The sequence below is a fragment of the Dipodomys ordii genome, unplaced genomic scaffold, assembly GCF_000151885.1.
Source record: "Dipodomys ordii isolate 6190 unplaced genomic scaffold, Dord_2.0 Scaffold98, whole genome shotgun sequence".
NCBI lineage: Eukaryota > Metazoa > Chordata > Mammalia > Rodentia > Heteromyidae > Dipodomys > Dipodomys ordii.
The window spans coordinates 7,505,868-7,520,502 of record NW_012267314.1 but is presented as its reverse complement, the minus strand read 5'-3'; the positions used below and the strand labels follow the sequence as shown (position 1 = coordinate 7,520,502).

Sequence of the window (14,635 nt, the reverse complement as noted above, 5' to 3'; positions counted from 1 at the left end):
AGCAATGGAGCCCAGGAGGTTGAGGAATTTTGAGGACAGGATATTGCAAGCATCATGCACGTTGATATCAACGTCTCTAAACTTGGGAAACACCAGGAATATGGAGCTTTTAAGGCCAGGGCCAGAGTCATCAATGAAGAAGAGAGAAATGGCCAAGTGGTATGTATCCCATTGATCTACGAGTTCGGACTACTCAGAAGCGCACTTGGTTGTAAGAATGATCTCATGTAGAAATCGAAGTCTACGGCCAAGTGTCTCCTCGTGGCTTCTCTTCATCCTGGCAGTGGGTTTTGACTCAGGCCTGCAGCTCTGCTCCTGGTCTGTTTAGCCTTCCCTCTGCTTTGTGCGTTCGCTGGGGGGGGGGGGGGCTCCTATCAGCAGGAGCATCGACCTCTAAACCAGGAGCCAGCACAGACCGGCTGACCTCTCCACCCCAAGATCAGCCTGCTCTGGTTAAAATCTGGGACAACTGGCTGTCAAGTAGGGCCGCCATCCTTTATCTCCCCAAACTTGTTCCACGCTGAGCGTCCCAGCGCGGATCGGATCACTTCTCTTGACTTCCATGGAGGTGTTTGGGCTGGTTCCACCTGGCTTACCGTCTGTACTCAGGTTTGCCTTCAGGCCCAGGGACCGCCGCAGCTGCAGAGGATGGGGCAGGCCGGGGCCTGAGCACATGCGCTCCGGTCACTCAGGGTCCCCCAGGCCGTGGTAAGCACCGCTCCCCCGCCTCTGCCTCTGCTCCCTTCAACCCATGCTGGATGTTTTCATTTCCGTGCAGGGAATTACGGGGAGAGTGGAATGGACGCCTTCAAAGAACTGGCGGCTCAGGAAGGACTGTGCATCGCCCACTCGGACAAGATCTACAGCAACGCCGGGGAGAAGAGCTTCGACCGCCTCCTGCGCAAGCTCCGCGAGCGGCTGCCCAAGGCCAGAGTGGTGGTGTGCTTCTGCGAGGGCATGACCGTGCGCGGCCTCCTGAGCGCCATGAGGCGCCTGGGCGTCGTGGGCGAGTTCTCCCTCATCGGAAGGTGAGCCACTCTGCCGCTTCGTCTCCCTCCCTCCCTCCCTCTCTCCCTTCCCCCTCGCCCCCCCCTCTCACACACACACCTATAAATTACTTTATACACACTTACTCTTTCTTCCTGATTCTAGTAGTCTGAGCTGTGCAGTCGCTGGGTTTAGCATCAGTTTTGGGTCTCCTTGGCAGGAAGACTATTGGCATCTTCCTTGGGAGGAAGACTATTGGAAGGAAGGAAGGAAGGAAGGAGAAAGAAAGAGAGAAAAAACCCAGAATAATCCTTAATAAAATAATGAGGGTAATCCACAGAAGGACCTGAAGTCCTTTGTCCGAATGTGTCTTGTCCTGGAGAATTATTTCTTTGCATGGATACAGCTCCCCGCCCCCACCCTCCTCCCTCCAGCAAATGGTATGTCTGCATACTTCCTAAGCATGGACATCTTAGTGGGGGCACTTGGTGGGGGGGGGCGGAGGAACAGCGATTGGTGGGAAGCAGTGGAAATGGAAACTATCTAATAAAAGTTTGAAATTTACTTGGCCAAATACAAGTGAAGGCATGTATCTACATTTTATTTATCTCTCGTACTGGGCTTTGAACTTGGGACCTACGGGGATTGGCCACAAAATTCTGTCCCTTTGAGTCGTACCTCCATCCCTGATCTTTAATTTTTACTTTGGCAGTACTGGGATTTGAATTAGTCTTATGCTTGCCTAGCATTCTACTCCCCCAGACACTCTCCAACTGTCTTTTGCTCTAATTATTTTTCCTATGAGTTTGCATCCCCAGCCGGCCTTGGACTGGGAACCTCCTAACCATCCCTCCCACATAGCTAGGATCACAGTGTGTGCCTCAGTTTATTGGTTCTGATGAAGTCTCATTTTTGCCTCAATTGGCCTTGAACCATGATCTTCCTGATCTCTGCCTTCTGGCATTAGCTGTGGTTATAGGCATGAGTCACCTGGCTTTCAGGTGAACTTCAGATAGAGATAATATAATCTCCTTGCACACTTATGAATTGGATAATCATGATGCTTTCTGCAGGCCATTTTTGGAATTGTAGGTGGTGGGGTCTAAAATCTCTACTCTCTAGATCGTATTTATTTCTACAGAAATAGATTCTCCATTGCATTGTTGATTTTCTTAGGATTTTTGGCCTACCTGGTAACATGTTTACTTTGCCCTCTTCCCACACTGTGTGAAGGAACTGAGCATGTTTTCTGAGAAACTCATATTTGGTACTGGAAGGAAAACTGCTCGACACTCTCACACTCAGCCCCAGATCTCAGTGCCCCATTTTATCTCTTCCACTGCTGGAATACAGTCCCACCACACTCACCAAAGAACCTCCATTGCTGACCCTTTCTATTCTGTGCTTGTGGCGTTGACTAACACAATGGTGAGATTCACCTCACGATCTGGATTACAGCATGAGACACTGAAGACTTTTGAGACAGTGGGAGAGAAATACAGACCAATAGAGAAAACAGTGGGACAGAGGAGGTGTGGCAGCAAGGGCAAAGGTGAAATTCAAGATGATGATGAATAGGTTTGGATTTGGGTAGCATCGGCAGACAGCCACCAAGAACCGTTCTGGCTTCTTCAGTGTGATGCAGTTGTACAAAGCCACTTGAAATATTCTTGAGAAAGCTAGCCCTTTAAGGAGTATTTAAAGACAAAATAATATCTGTCTTAGGAGTTAAAAGGATATAAGCACATTGTTGAAGTGTTCTTAATATATGCACTAGGACAGATGGTGCACAGATATTCAGTTCTTTCGATTGCTTTTGTAAAATGACTGCTTTTTATAAAGAATTTTTGTCAAAAATCTTATGTTTATTAATCAAAAACAACTAAAATCTATTTGTCAAATTTATCCTCTTTACTATCCTCAAAGGCTATCTCTACTTTAGTCCTAGGGATCTTGAACAGATGTGGCAAAATAGATGAGCTTGGAGGTCTATGGACTCCCTAATTATGACACATAATCATACAAAATGTTGCACATAATTGGAGTGTAAATTCATCCCATCATCATTATTTAAAAGCTAGGCAAAATGGTAATGGCAGGTTAGGCTTTTCTGATTTTTGCTTATCTGCTAATAGAAGACAAGTGAGCTCATGTCAGCATCCCTGAATTTTCACATGAGTTTGCTCAAGAAGAGAGCAGTTACCTGTCATACCTATTTCCTGGTGTCCATTTGTGGTGGGTTCTGTAAACATATTGTAAAGAACTATTGCCACAATGCATACTTGAGCTTCCCAAATCACTGCTACCCATTCCAATGGCATGAAAACTTTGACGCACTCAAACTGGACTCTAGGCAAAAGTGAGAAGCCTGTGTCTGTCTGTCTGGTCTACATTTCATGAGGGTCTATCAAAGTGGTGTTGGCTTTTGCTTCCACATCCTAGAGGATGTCCAAGAAAACATCCATTTTCAATTATTTTCCTCTTTATATTATTATCTTCAATAGCTGTGCAAAGGGATTTTAATTGAGCAAGTCTATTTTGTGTGTGTAGTGTACCTTGATTTGTGCCCTTCCTTCCATTGTTCTCACCCACAAATGTGGCATCCCTTCTAACTACTCATTTCCTACTGCCAGTTCTCATATGCACACAGAGGCTTATGATTCTTATATACCCCCATTCCTCTCTCCATTTGTCAGCCTTCCCTGCCTACCTCCAGAGGTTGTATTTCAAACTCCTGGTATCCATTTCATGACTCTGTCTGTCCAATTTTCAAAGGGTTTACTATATGGAAACCCACTCCTGCCTGCCCCATACTTGGTTTGCTTGTGTATGCATGCAGATGGCCCTATATGTGAATCATACAATGTTAAATGTTTCTTTGCTGATAGTTCCTTCTTCTCTAAGCTTCAGATATGAGAACGTCAAGGACTCTTCCAGGTACAAAGTCAAATAGCAACACCGTGTACTTGGAATTAGCCTTCCAAGGGGATTCATTCTCTCTCTTTTTGTGGGATGAGCTCTATTGTAAGTGCAGCTCTGTCAGCCATGCCATGGCCTTTGGTGGACTTGGTTCCCCATTTCAGCAGACATAGCCAGAGCCTTTAACATTTAGCTTTAAGCTTCAACTTCCAACCCTCCAAATAATGCCATCAAGTCTATCTCCCCCTTATTCAAAGGAGTATCCGCTACCAAATGATGGACTACTTTTAAGGTCAGGTATCATCTGATTTTTCTCTCATAACCACATGGTATGACCCTGGCTGCTGCCAGATTCGCAGGAGTGTTGCATAGGTGAAAGCAGACCTCTTTCATAGGTGAAAGTAAGTCTGTGTGTAGATTATAAGAGGTATTTCATTAAAGATAGAAAGCACTTTTAAATTTTTATTCTTGTTAGTATACATTAATAGTATGAGTCTATGAGTGTGTACTATGAGGTGTACTTTGAACAAGCACACCTTCTCTATTACATTTCCCCCTTTGCAAACTGGTGTGTTTTGTTCCCTCTCTCTGTCTCTCTCTCTGTATCTCTCTCTCTCTGCATCTGTCTTCTATCTATCTATCTATCTATCTATCTATCTATCTATCTATCTATCTATCTATCTATCAGAATCTTCTTCATCCTGTTACACCTTCTCCCCTCCTCCAAGATGGTATTTGCCCCCAACTAATAAGTTCTTTAATTTTTTTCATGACTTTCATTTTCCATCATTATTTTGCCTTTAGAACATCAGGAATATTTCTTAGCACTACCATCAAAGCATACTGAGAGTGTGACAACTTACCACCATTCTACTGTAGCTGTCCTAGGCCCCGCCAGCATCATTTCATGCTTGGCTTGTCACAGTTACCACATAATCGACTTCTCACTTCTTTTTAACACGGAGGAAAAATGATCTTTTAAAACTTAAGTCAGATAATGTCACTCTTTACTCTTCATGCTCCATACCTTTAAATGGATTCCAGTTTCTTTCATAATAACGTCCTCACAGAAACCCACATTCTGTCATTAAGACTGAGTTGCTTAAACAGATACTCCAGGGCAGAACAATGGAGTATGTCCCAATGAAAGTATAACTATTATGTCAAAACTCTATTGATGGCACCTAAGTGACTGAATATTGTTGGTATAAGACTAAATGTACTGTAGTGTTTTGTTTTTTCACATTTGATATTATGGCTTCCTGGGAGTAGTGTTTGCTGCTACTGCTCGACCTCACAAAAGGACTATTGTAGCAAATACTATGAGCCTAAGAAAAGATTAAATTCTGAATTCAAAGGGTAGTTTCTACCAAACATGTCAGGTTTTCATTTTTATAAAATCAAAGAAAATTAAAACTCAAGCCATCATAAATTTATGACTATCCATAATGGTTACTAAGCTGTAACCAAGAAAAATAGATTTGGGGAAAAAATAAAGTCTCAAAGAAAATGAAGTAGTCTGTATCTAACCAATTTGAGATCATGGAAAAGAAAATAAACAAAAAATACAAACCAGGAATAAAGCCAGCAGACTCACAAGAGAATCAGATTTTAGACAAATTAGTATAGTATTCTCACCAAATAAGTAATCAATCAAGTTTATCATCATGTAAAAGAATAATTTCTTTTGGCTCTATAAAATTGCCATTTTTGAGATGCTTCTCAGACCTATGCTCACCAATCTATTTTACAATACAATTTTATAATACAATTTTTATGGACATCTTTTTAGGACTTACTTTATGCTAGACACTATTCTAAGCATGTTAGCTATTTTAATTATCATAATCAAATGATGAGATAGATACTAATATTTTCACCATTGGATGAATGGCAAAGTAAAGTAAGTTAGCAGTGCGGCAGAGGCAGAGCTAGGATTTGAATCTTGACATGAGACTTTATAATCTTTCTTATAATTAGCAATTTATACTATATGTCAAGCTTTAATTGTTTTATCAAGATATACTTTTTTGAGGAAATGACTTGAAGTTTCTGTATCTCATGAGAAAATGATTTTGCATTTCTAGCTATTCTGTATTTCTTTAAATCCTTTTATTTTCTCTTCTCATGGTAAACATTTTATAAGATTATTCCATATAGGGGGACATTTTAGCTCTTTTAAAACTCATGTCTTTACTTGTAAAATAACTTTCTTTCTGCATATCATCCTTTATATGTGGAGCTGTACTTAGGAAAAGGCCAATTTGGGATAAATGAGTATTATTTCCTTGGAATCCTTCATAATTATTGAAATTCTGTTAGTGAATAGTTAAATTTATTCTGATTCTGTATTTTAAAGACAGTAAAAACATTTATGTGCATGAACATATAATAGTAGCTATGATTTGAGGGCTCAGTATGTAGGAAGATTTTAATATATATCTCCTTTTCTTAATAATACTCTGAAATATTGCTTTGACAGGTTGAAAGTTAAACAGTTATCACAATTTGCTATATATAATAAAGTGATAGAGTATTTCATCTCTTAATAGTATATCATACCATCACATACACATATTAATACTGAATTGTTGATATGCATCAGCATGAACCAGATTTCATATCGAAATGGTCATCCAACTTAAAAATGGTTTGACTTATGATTTTATGACTTATGACCAGAGTGCAAAGTGATATGCAATCCATGGAAGCCATGCTTTGAATTTTGATGTTTACTTGTGCTGATGCTGTGAGGTCCAGTTTTTATGCTCAATAGAAAGTGGCAGTAAGCCACGGCTCCTAGTTAACCAATGACCCTGATGATATACAGACAAAATAGTGCATGATGTTGCTGAAATATGATGTCTTATGTCTTGATCCATGGTAGGTGAATTTAGATCCTGAAAATTCCACCCAAAGGAATATGCCCCCAAAGCCCATGTGTTGAAGGTAGTACTATTGGGAGAAGTTGGTAATTTGGAGGAGGTACTTAGGTCATAGAGGATTGTAGGACTTTGAGCATTTTGTGGTGAGCATTTTGCTTTGCTACATGTTGGCCCCCAGTATACTGTACTGTCTCAGCACAGGCCCAAAGCCATGGAGCCAATGAGCTGAAGATGGAGCATCCAAAACTGTGAGTCAAGTTCTACCTTTTCCTGGTTTTGTGTCCCAACACTTGGGTGGGAGAGGCAGGTGGATCACAGGTTCAAGACAGGTCTGAGCTCCACAGTGAGATGCTATCTCAACATACAATAAATAGTCCCTTTCTGTGTGTAAGTTGATTATTTCAGGCATTTCAATTCATGACAGAATGCTAACATGGATGTTTTAAAGGTATTTATGACAATGATAGTTTCCATTTGCAATGGATCAAAGAGCATCATCATTTATTTCTGTGTTCTGCTAGCATGTTGCTTTGGCACAGAAACTATCCAGTAATTGCTTGAGAAAGCTTGGTGAGGGGCAGAGGGAGCAGGCAGCCTCACTGAATGACCCTTAATTTTGTCTTTACCTTCGTATCTGTTCATTAAAGTATCTTTAAGCAGTTGTACAAAGGAGGTGCCATGTGACCAAGTGGTTTATGAATACAATGCATTTTCATCAGAGCCCCCCTTTCCCCTTCATCTTCTTGATTCAGCACATTTTCCCTAGCTTTGTAACAGTTAATACACTTCACTGAGCTTTACCTCTAGAATCTGTAAACTCATCACACTTTTACAGACCTCTCAGATTATATTTGTTAAAGCACAAAATGTGTGCTTGCCTGGCTAATCATAGACGTAATCTTCTCCAAGGATGAGTGAGAGGCTCCTGGATTTACTATGCCTATCATGGTCATTGTCATAGACCTTCTCTGCCATGGTCTTCTTGGAAACCCACATTTTACCTTCTTCAGAATTATGATTAGATATACTGTACACATGATATAGTTGTTAGTGTGCTGATCTCCTTTGTTGGACTCTACAGCTAAAGTCCCCCCTTTCCAAAATGAATATCAAATAAAGATCTGTGTCTTCTGTTTCATCCTTTCTCATTTACTACATCCTGGCCAATCACATTATAAATTTATAGTCCTTAAATTTAAATAGCCTGTTCTTCGTGTATTTATTTCATTTTGTCTATTGTCTCTCCTATTTTGTGATATTCTTGTCCAGGAGACCAATTTCCCATTTCCTGTCACCACAGAGAAACACCACTTCAGGGCCTTTATTTAAAACTTGATCCCAAATCACACAAAACCATACCTTTTGAGTTTTAAGCATATTAAGCACACATTCAAAAAATTAGATTGGAGCCATTGCTTTATCTGGAAAGAATTAAGTTCTCTAACACTATCTTTCCACCATGTACAGTTTTTTCCCCCACAATTTCTCCAAGAACCTAAATACAAAACTCTATATTCTTAAAAATAATATGTCCATGAAGTTTTAAAATGAAGAAAAGAGTTATTTTAGGTTTGATTTCTTTCCCTTATGGAAAAGATGGGGAAAAAATCTGAAGTTGTCAGCCTTTGGGCAAAATTTCAGAAGTTAAATGTTTTAAAGTAAATATGACCTTTCCATGAAGTCTGACATCCCTCAAACAGATTATATTGAGGAGAATGGCCAAGCTGATGAGCATGTTTTCTACCGTGTAATGGTTATCACTTATGAATACACAGTCTGGTCTTCAGTCAGCTGCCTTGGGCAGAAAATGACCCCAAATCTGCTAAGAAGCTACCCTTTTCTGAGACACTCCTGTCCTAAAGACAGATTAGTATCAGCTTTGTGCAAGGCTGTTCTACTAGCAAAGGTCTAAGAAATGTATGCTAGAGTTAGAGAGATTTAGCTTAGAGTACTCAGGAGAATCAAAAGTTATTTTGAGCATAGATCTCAGACACAGAACCACCCATTTTCTTCAACTGGAGCATCTACTATGCACTGCAATTAGTAAATATCCTTCCTTCCTTCCTTCCTTCCTTCCCGCCCTCCTTCCTTCCTTCCTTCCAGCATCTCATCCTACGCTTCAGATAAAAGACACACAAAGTTGAAAAACTACATTTGCAGCCATGACTTCTCTTCATGGCCTTGGAAACCCTAAAAGAAAAGCTTTTGGAACCTTCTGTGTCTGTAAGGCATGACCCAGTTCACCCAGTTCAGTAGATTTAAAGGGAAGTCAGAGATTCAGTCCATTTTGTCTTTAAGGCTGATCAAAAAGTATAATAGAGAATGTATCTTAATACTTTGGGAATCTCCCTTGGAAGTTTCTTCTCTAATGAGCTGTATATATCCATACTTTAGACCTCACCCCAAGCCCTCAGTAGCATTTCTTGGTGGCAACTTTAGATCATTGTCTTATTTTCAAGCCTTGGATGCATTATTTTGAGAATCATTATCCTATGATACTCAGATCAGTGCCTTATACTTAATAAGCCTTCATGATGAATAACCTGTTTATTAGGTGTTGGAAAAGGAAAACAAGATGAAGGTTTGACTATACAGTAGTACAGTTAGTAGCACTGCCTGGCATTCCTCCATTTTTGTTCTTTTTTATTCCTTGACATCTAGGTAGCAAGAAGATGTAAAATGTAGATGGGTTACTATTAGTGATGATAGGGTAACTGGAGTAATACACATGATTTGCAGTACTGTTTATTGCCGGTCGGTCATCTGCTGGCCTCACTGGTCTAGTGGCCCACCCTGAAAAGATTACCACATTCCAGTTTTCAGCCCAATCAAGATGCAGAGTAGGAAGCCTGTGAACACACAGCTCTTGACATCTTTGAGCATGGCATTCTTAGGGTTCACCAATGAAGAGGTAATTAATCCTAATTACAAGAATTGTTATTTCATAATGGAGTGACTCCTAAAGTTGATTTCTGTCTATAGCAGCTTGCCTACATATGTCATAAATCTGGAGATTTATTTTTATACTACTCTGGGGGTTTGAACTCAGTTCTACCATTTGAGCCACGTCTCTAGCCTGACACTTTGCTGTTTAATTGGAGTTAAGAGTCTCTCAGCCTTCTCTGCCCTAGCTAACTTTGAACCATGATCCTTAGATCTCAGCTCCCTGAATGGCTAGGATTATAGGAATGAGTCACTGGTGCCTGGCTAGAGAGGTTTCAGTTTGCTTTGTTTTTTAAATACTGTAGCTCTTTGGACTCAGTCTCTTTCAGATGCTAGTTCAATATCTCTGGAGAGGGACTGAAGAATTTGTGTGTACAGTCTAAATTTGCTTTATTGAAATTTGCCACTTTTCTCTGTAGAATTTGTTGAATTCTGTCAACTCTGTATAGTGATGTAAAGGCTCTGACAGTATCAACACAGGACATTTTCTTCACAGCAAAATGTTTTCCATTGCCTCTTTGCAGTATTTCCACCCAATTCCTGGAAAGAGGCGTCATGACACTTTTAACTGTTTTGGAATTTCATATAGAGGAAATCATATAGAAGATCATCTTTTCATGGCTGATGTTTCTCAACTAGTAGAAGGTTTTGGAGACTCATCTATGCTGCTGTATGTATTGATGGTTTCCCTTTTATTGCTGAGTAGTATTCCAATGGCGTGACCATGCCCAACCTGCTTTTCCATTTACCTACTTGATATACATAGAGATGGTTTCTAGCCTGTGACTAGTTATAAATAATGCTGTTTGAACATCCTACAAGTCTTATGTGGATAATTTCCCCCTCATTTTAAAATGTATCTAGGAGGGAGATTATATGTCATAAATGTGTGATAATATTTTTGTCTTGGGACTTGAACTCAGAGCCTGGGCACAGACCCTGAACTAGTGCTGGTGGCTAGTGCATTATCATTTGAACCACAGCTCCACTTCCAGCTTTTTGGTGGTTAATTGGAGGTAAGAGTCTCATGGACTTTGCTGTCTGGGCTGGCTTCTAACTGCAATCTTTACATCTCAGCCTTCTGATTAGCTAGGAGTACAGACATGAGCCACCAGTACCTGGTGTATGATACTTTTTAACCTTATAAATTATTTCTTAACAAACTGCCAATTTTCCAAAGTTGGCTGCACAATTTTGCAGTTCTACCAAGAAATGTAAGAGAGTTCTAAATCCTCCAGATTGTCACCAAAATAGTAATGTCAGTCTTTTCACTTTTAGCTTTCCAGTGGGTGTGTAGTGGCATTTCTTTGTGGTTTTCATTTGCATTTTCCTAATGACTAATAATGTTGAGCACTTTTATGTACGTATTTGCCATTTTAATATCTATCTTTTTGATGAAATATCTTGTTACATATATCTATGTCCATTTTGTTATCAAATTGTCTTTTTGTTATGTGTTTGTAAGCATTCTTTAAAATTTCTGAACAGAAGTCATTAATACACACAGAAAATATTTTTTCTCCATATGTGTCTTTAAGTTTTGTTAATAGTATCTTTGGAAGATTCTGACAATGAAAAACTATCAAAATCTTTTATAACAATGCATAACTAACACATTCTTCTTTGTACTCTTTGTTTATCTGCCCCAAGGATAGGCATAGTTTTCTAGAAGCTTTATAGTTTTTGTCTTTTTATTAGATGTATAATTTGGTTGGACTTAATTCTTCTGTAAATTGTGAGCAAAGGTTAAAATTTTAAGACAGGACCTGGTGATGTACTCCAGACTGGTCTCAAACTCACTATCTTCCTGCTTTGCTCCTCAGAATTAGGATTAGAAGTGTATGCCACTAGGTCTGACCGAATTTTTGGTTTTTGTTTTATTTTTTGTATGCATATCCAATTGTGGAACATTTCATTGGAAGGATAATTATTTTTCCGCATTGAAATGACTTGCCATTTTGTTCAAAACATTATATCTGTATAATATATGGTATAGACACATTTATAGATGTATATATAGTATATGAGTGTATTAGACACCCAGAGATATAGAAAGATAGGTTTTATATACTACATAATATATAGTATAGACATATTTGCCTCTCTCATTTGTATAGCCTAGAACCTACCATTAGGTGGTCACATGGAAATTTGGCTCATCTCTTGGCTTTTATTTTCCCAATCTCATATATATCATCTCAATTTATATCTATATGTATAAGTATTATATATAAATTATAAATTATTTAATGACTTAAAAATGAAGAATTACAGTTTTAATGTTTGGGAGTCAGAAGTCTGATACAGGTTTCACTTGGTTAAAATACAGATATTTTTAAGAGGCCTTTTTCAGCTTCTAGAGTCTCCCTAGTCTTGGCTCATTACCTTCTGCATCCATGTTTTCAAAGCCAACAGGATTGTACTGAGTCTCACATTGTCATCTTCCTAGTGCTCTCTACTGACTACAGCTCCTGTGTTCTTATTGGGCCCACCTGGATAATCTGGAATTATATGTTAATTAAAGACAGGCGTTGAGGAGCTTTGATTGGCTCTGCCACCTTTTGTTTCCCTTTGCATGCAACCTAATGTGTTCACTGGTTCCAAGAACTGGAGCAAGGCTTCACAGGCTGGCCACTGTCCCATGTAGAAGATAAAATCAGGGCAGGCAAGTTACTGCATATGAGACAAGGTCTCTCTAGGTGGAGGGGTGAGAGCAACTAGGGAGATTAGTAGGATGAGACAGGACCAGTTTTACTTTTAGAGAGTAAGAATTTTGACATTGTATGTGGTAAGTAGGAGATAATTATGCAAGGTCCTAGCATAGTGATAGATGATCAGGAGTGGGAGTAAGGCTGTTTTATTTTCACAAGGAAAACATGCTAGTCTTAGAAGATAGGTTAGTAGTTTGTAATTTGAAAAGCATGGCATACTCTGAGAATTTGTTGTGTCATTATATTTACTTTAGTGCTATTTGAACTTAAACTTTGGGCAAATGTATTGCAGTACTTTTCAGAGTACAATACAGGTTTTGGAAGGATAGAGAAAGACTTCAGTAAGTCATTGGGGAGACTAGATGATAAATGCGTTTGAGAGGCCTCGATTTTGAAACAGAGGCAAGCATTGCTTTCTGTGACCTAGAAGAATACACAAATCTCAGGGTCATAGAATCCACGGACTTTTGGTGCTGAATGAAAAAGTTCAGAAAAGCGATGTCCCATTATGAAAATTCTTCCTCCTGGGCAACCCTTGACCCTTGGTATGCCTGCCTATAGCCCATCTGTCTTTGAGGATTAACTAGTTTTCATGAGTTAAAGTTAAGAGTTATTGCTTTAACTCTTCTAGAGAGGAAAAAAAATGAGTAACCTGCTGTTGTTGGTAGATTATCCCAGGGTTTTATGTCAATTCTGTGGAATCATTGATTATTAGACCAAAGAAATCTTCATTTTCCCCAAGATCCTGACCTAGAGTTCTCACTCTAGGTCACATACAGTCACAGATGTGGGAGAATTTAGAGACTTTCTTGTCATTCTTTATAGATAAGCTGGGTTTCTACATATTTTTAAGATACCACTGCACATGAAAAAAAAAGAGAAGTGCTGTGAAGCTTAAATTTTAGTAATTGTTGTATTTTTTCCCTAGTAGTAATGTTCCCTTTTTCCAGATACATTCCTCGGAAGCTATCATAGGGAATCCTGTCCCCTGCCTTCCAATGTAGACACAGCGTTGGGGATTTGTGGATCTACAACACAGTAACTAGGGATATGAGGTATGATCTAATGGGATTCTGGCATTGGCATTTTTTTCCTAGAAAAACTTTTGCTTTTTTTTTTTTTGCTAATCAAAGATAACATACAAAATCATTATTAAAATTCACTTAAGTAGATGAGGATGGGGGTTGCAATCCTAGTTAAAAGTACAAGGAAGTTGGAATTGGAAAAAATTGTCTTAGTAAACAGGTACAGAAGAGTAGCTTGCTGACATACTTTGCTTAAGAAGAATCTTGAACATTATTAAGTCAAGGTGTAGGTCTGGGTGACTACCTTTGTTGGAAAAGTTTACATTGACTATTATAGAGTCATTTAATGAAGCTTATAACCTCCAAAGCAAAGAGTTCAATAGTCAGGTTTCAGGTTATTAAATTAGGTTTGTTTACACTTGGATCCCCAAGGCTTTCTGCAAAGGGAGGACAGTGTTTGCTGAGCAGACTTTCTTGTAAGAACTTGTGAATTGCAAATAGATCTCATCTATCCCAGCTCCTGTCATGTCAGAGTTGACCTGGAGAGAGCCTGTTTCCACATTCACTCCACTGCATTCATTTTCCTTTTGCTGAGTGGTAGATTCTAATTTACCATTTGTGGGAGACATCACTTTCTTGCCAGAAGGGTGCCTCTAAGAAGCAACTCACATGAAACTGGCTGAGTTTGGGGAGTGGTATGGGAGCAAGTCCAAGGGTTTTTTTAATAAGTTCACTCTGTGGGAGGTACCCCGTTACTTTCCCTTCATTCTGTATATCAGAGTGGATCACTGCTCAATGAAGCAGCTCAATGAAGACAAGTTTGTACAAGGGAATGGCCACCTTAGCTCACATGACGATGGTCATGTTCATTCTAGTACTTGTATTTGTAATTCACTTTTTCTGGATAAATGAATTTGGCGTACAGTCACTTTGTGGCTGTTTTTTAAAGTTGCTATGTTAATGAAGATAGTTTTACAAGGACACCATGAAGGATATCACTGCTATCTGCCTGTGCTCTCACTTGAGTTGGCTGAGATTTGTAGTAAATGCTTATCATAGCCTCTACTCTCCTAAAAGCCATCGATCATCTTTACCAATCACCTTAAACTATCACCCTTTCTCTGGACTTATCTATCTGTATGGATTTATTGTGTTATCTATAAGA

The 14,635-nt window shown here is 39.2% G+C and overlaps 1 protein-coding gene across 1 annotated transcript in view; it reads left to right on the top strand.

Annotated features, from left to right (window-relative positions):
* Grm1 (glutamate receptor, metabotropic 1) overlaps window positions 1-14,635 on the top strand; it is a 293,031-nt gene that overhangs the window by 85,551 nt on the left and 192,845 nt on the right. The window contains 1 exon segment of the mRNA XM_013026957.1: window positions 779-1,028. Coding sequence (XP_012882411.1) covers window positions 779-1,028 — 250 coding nt within the window.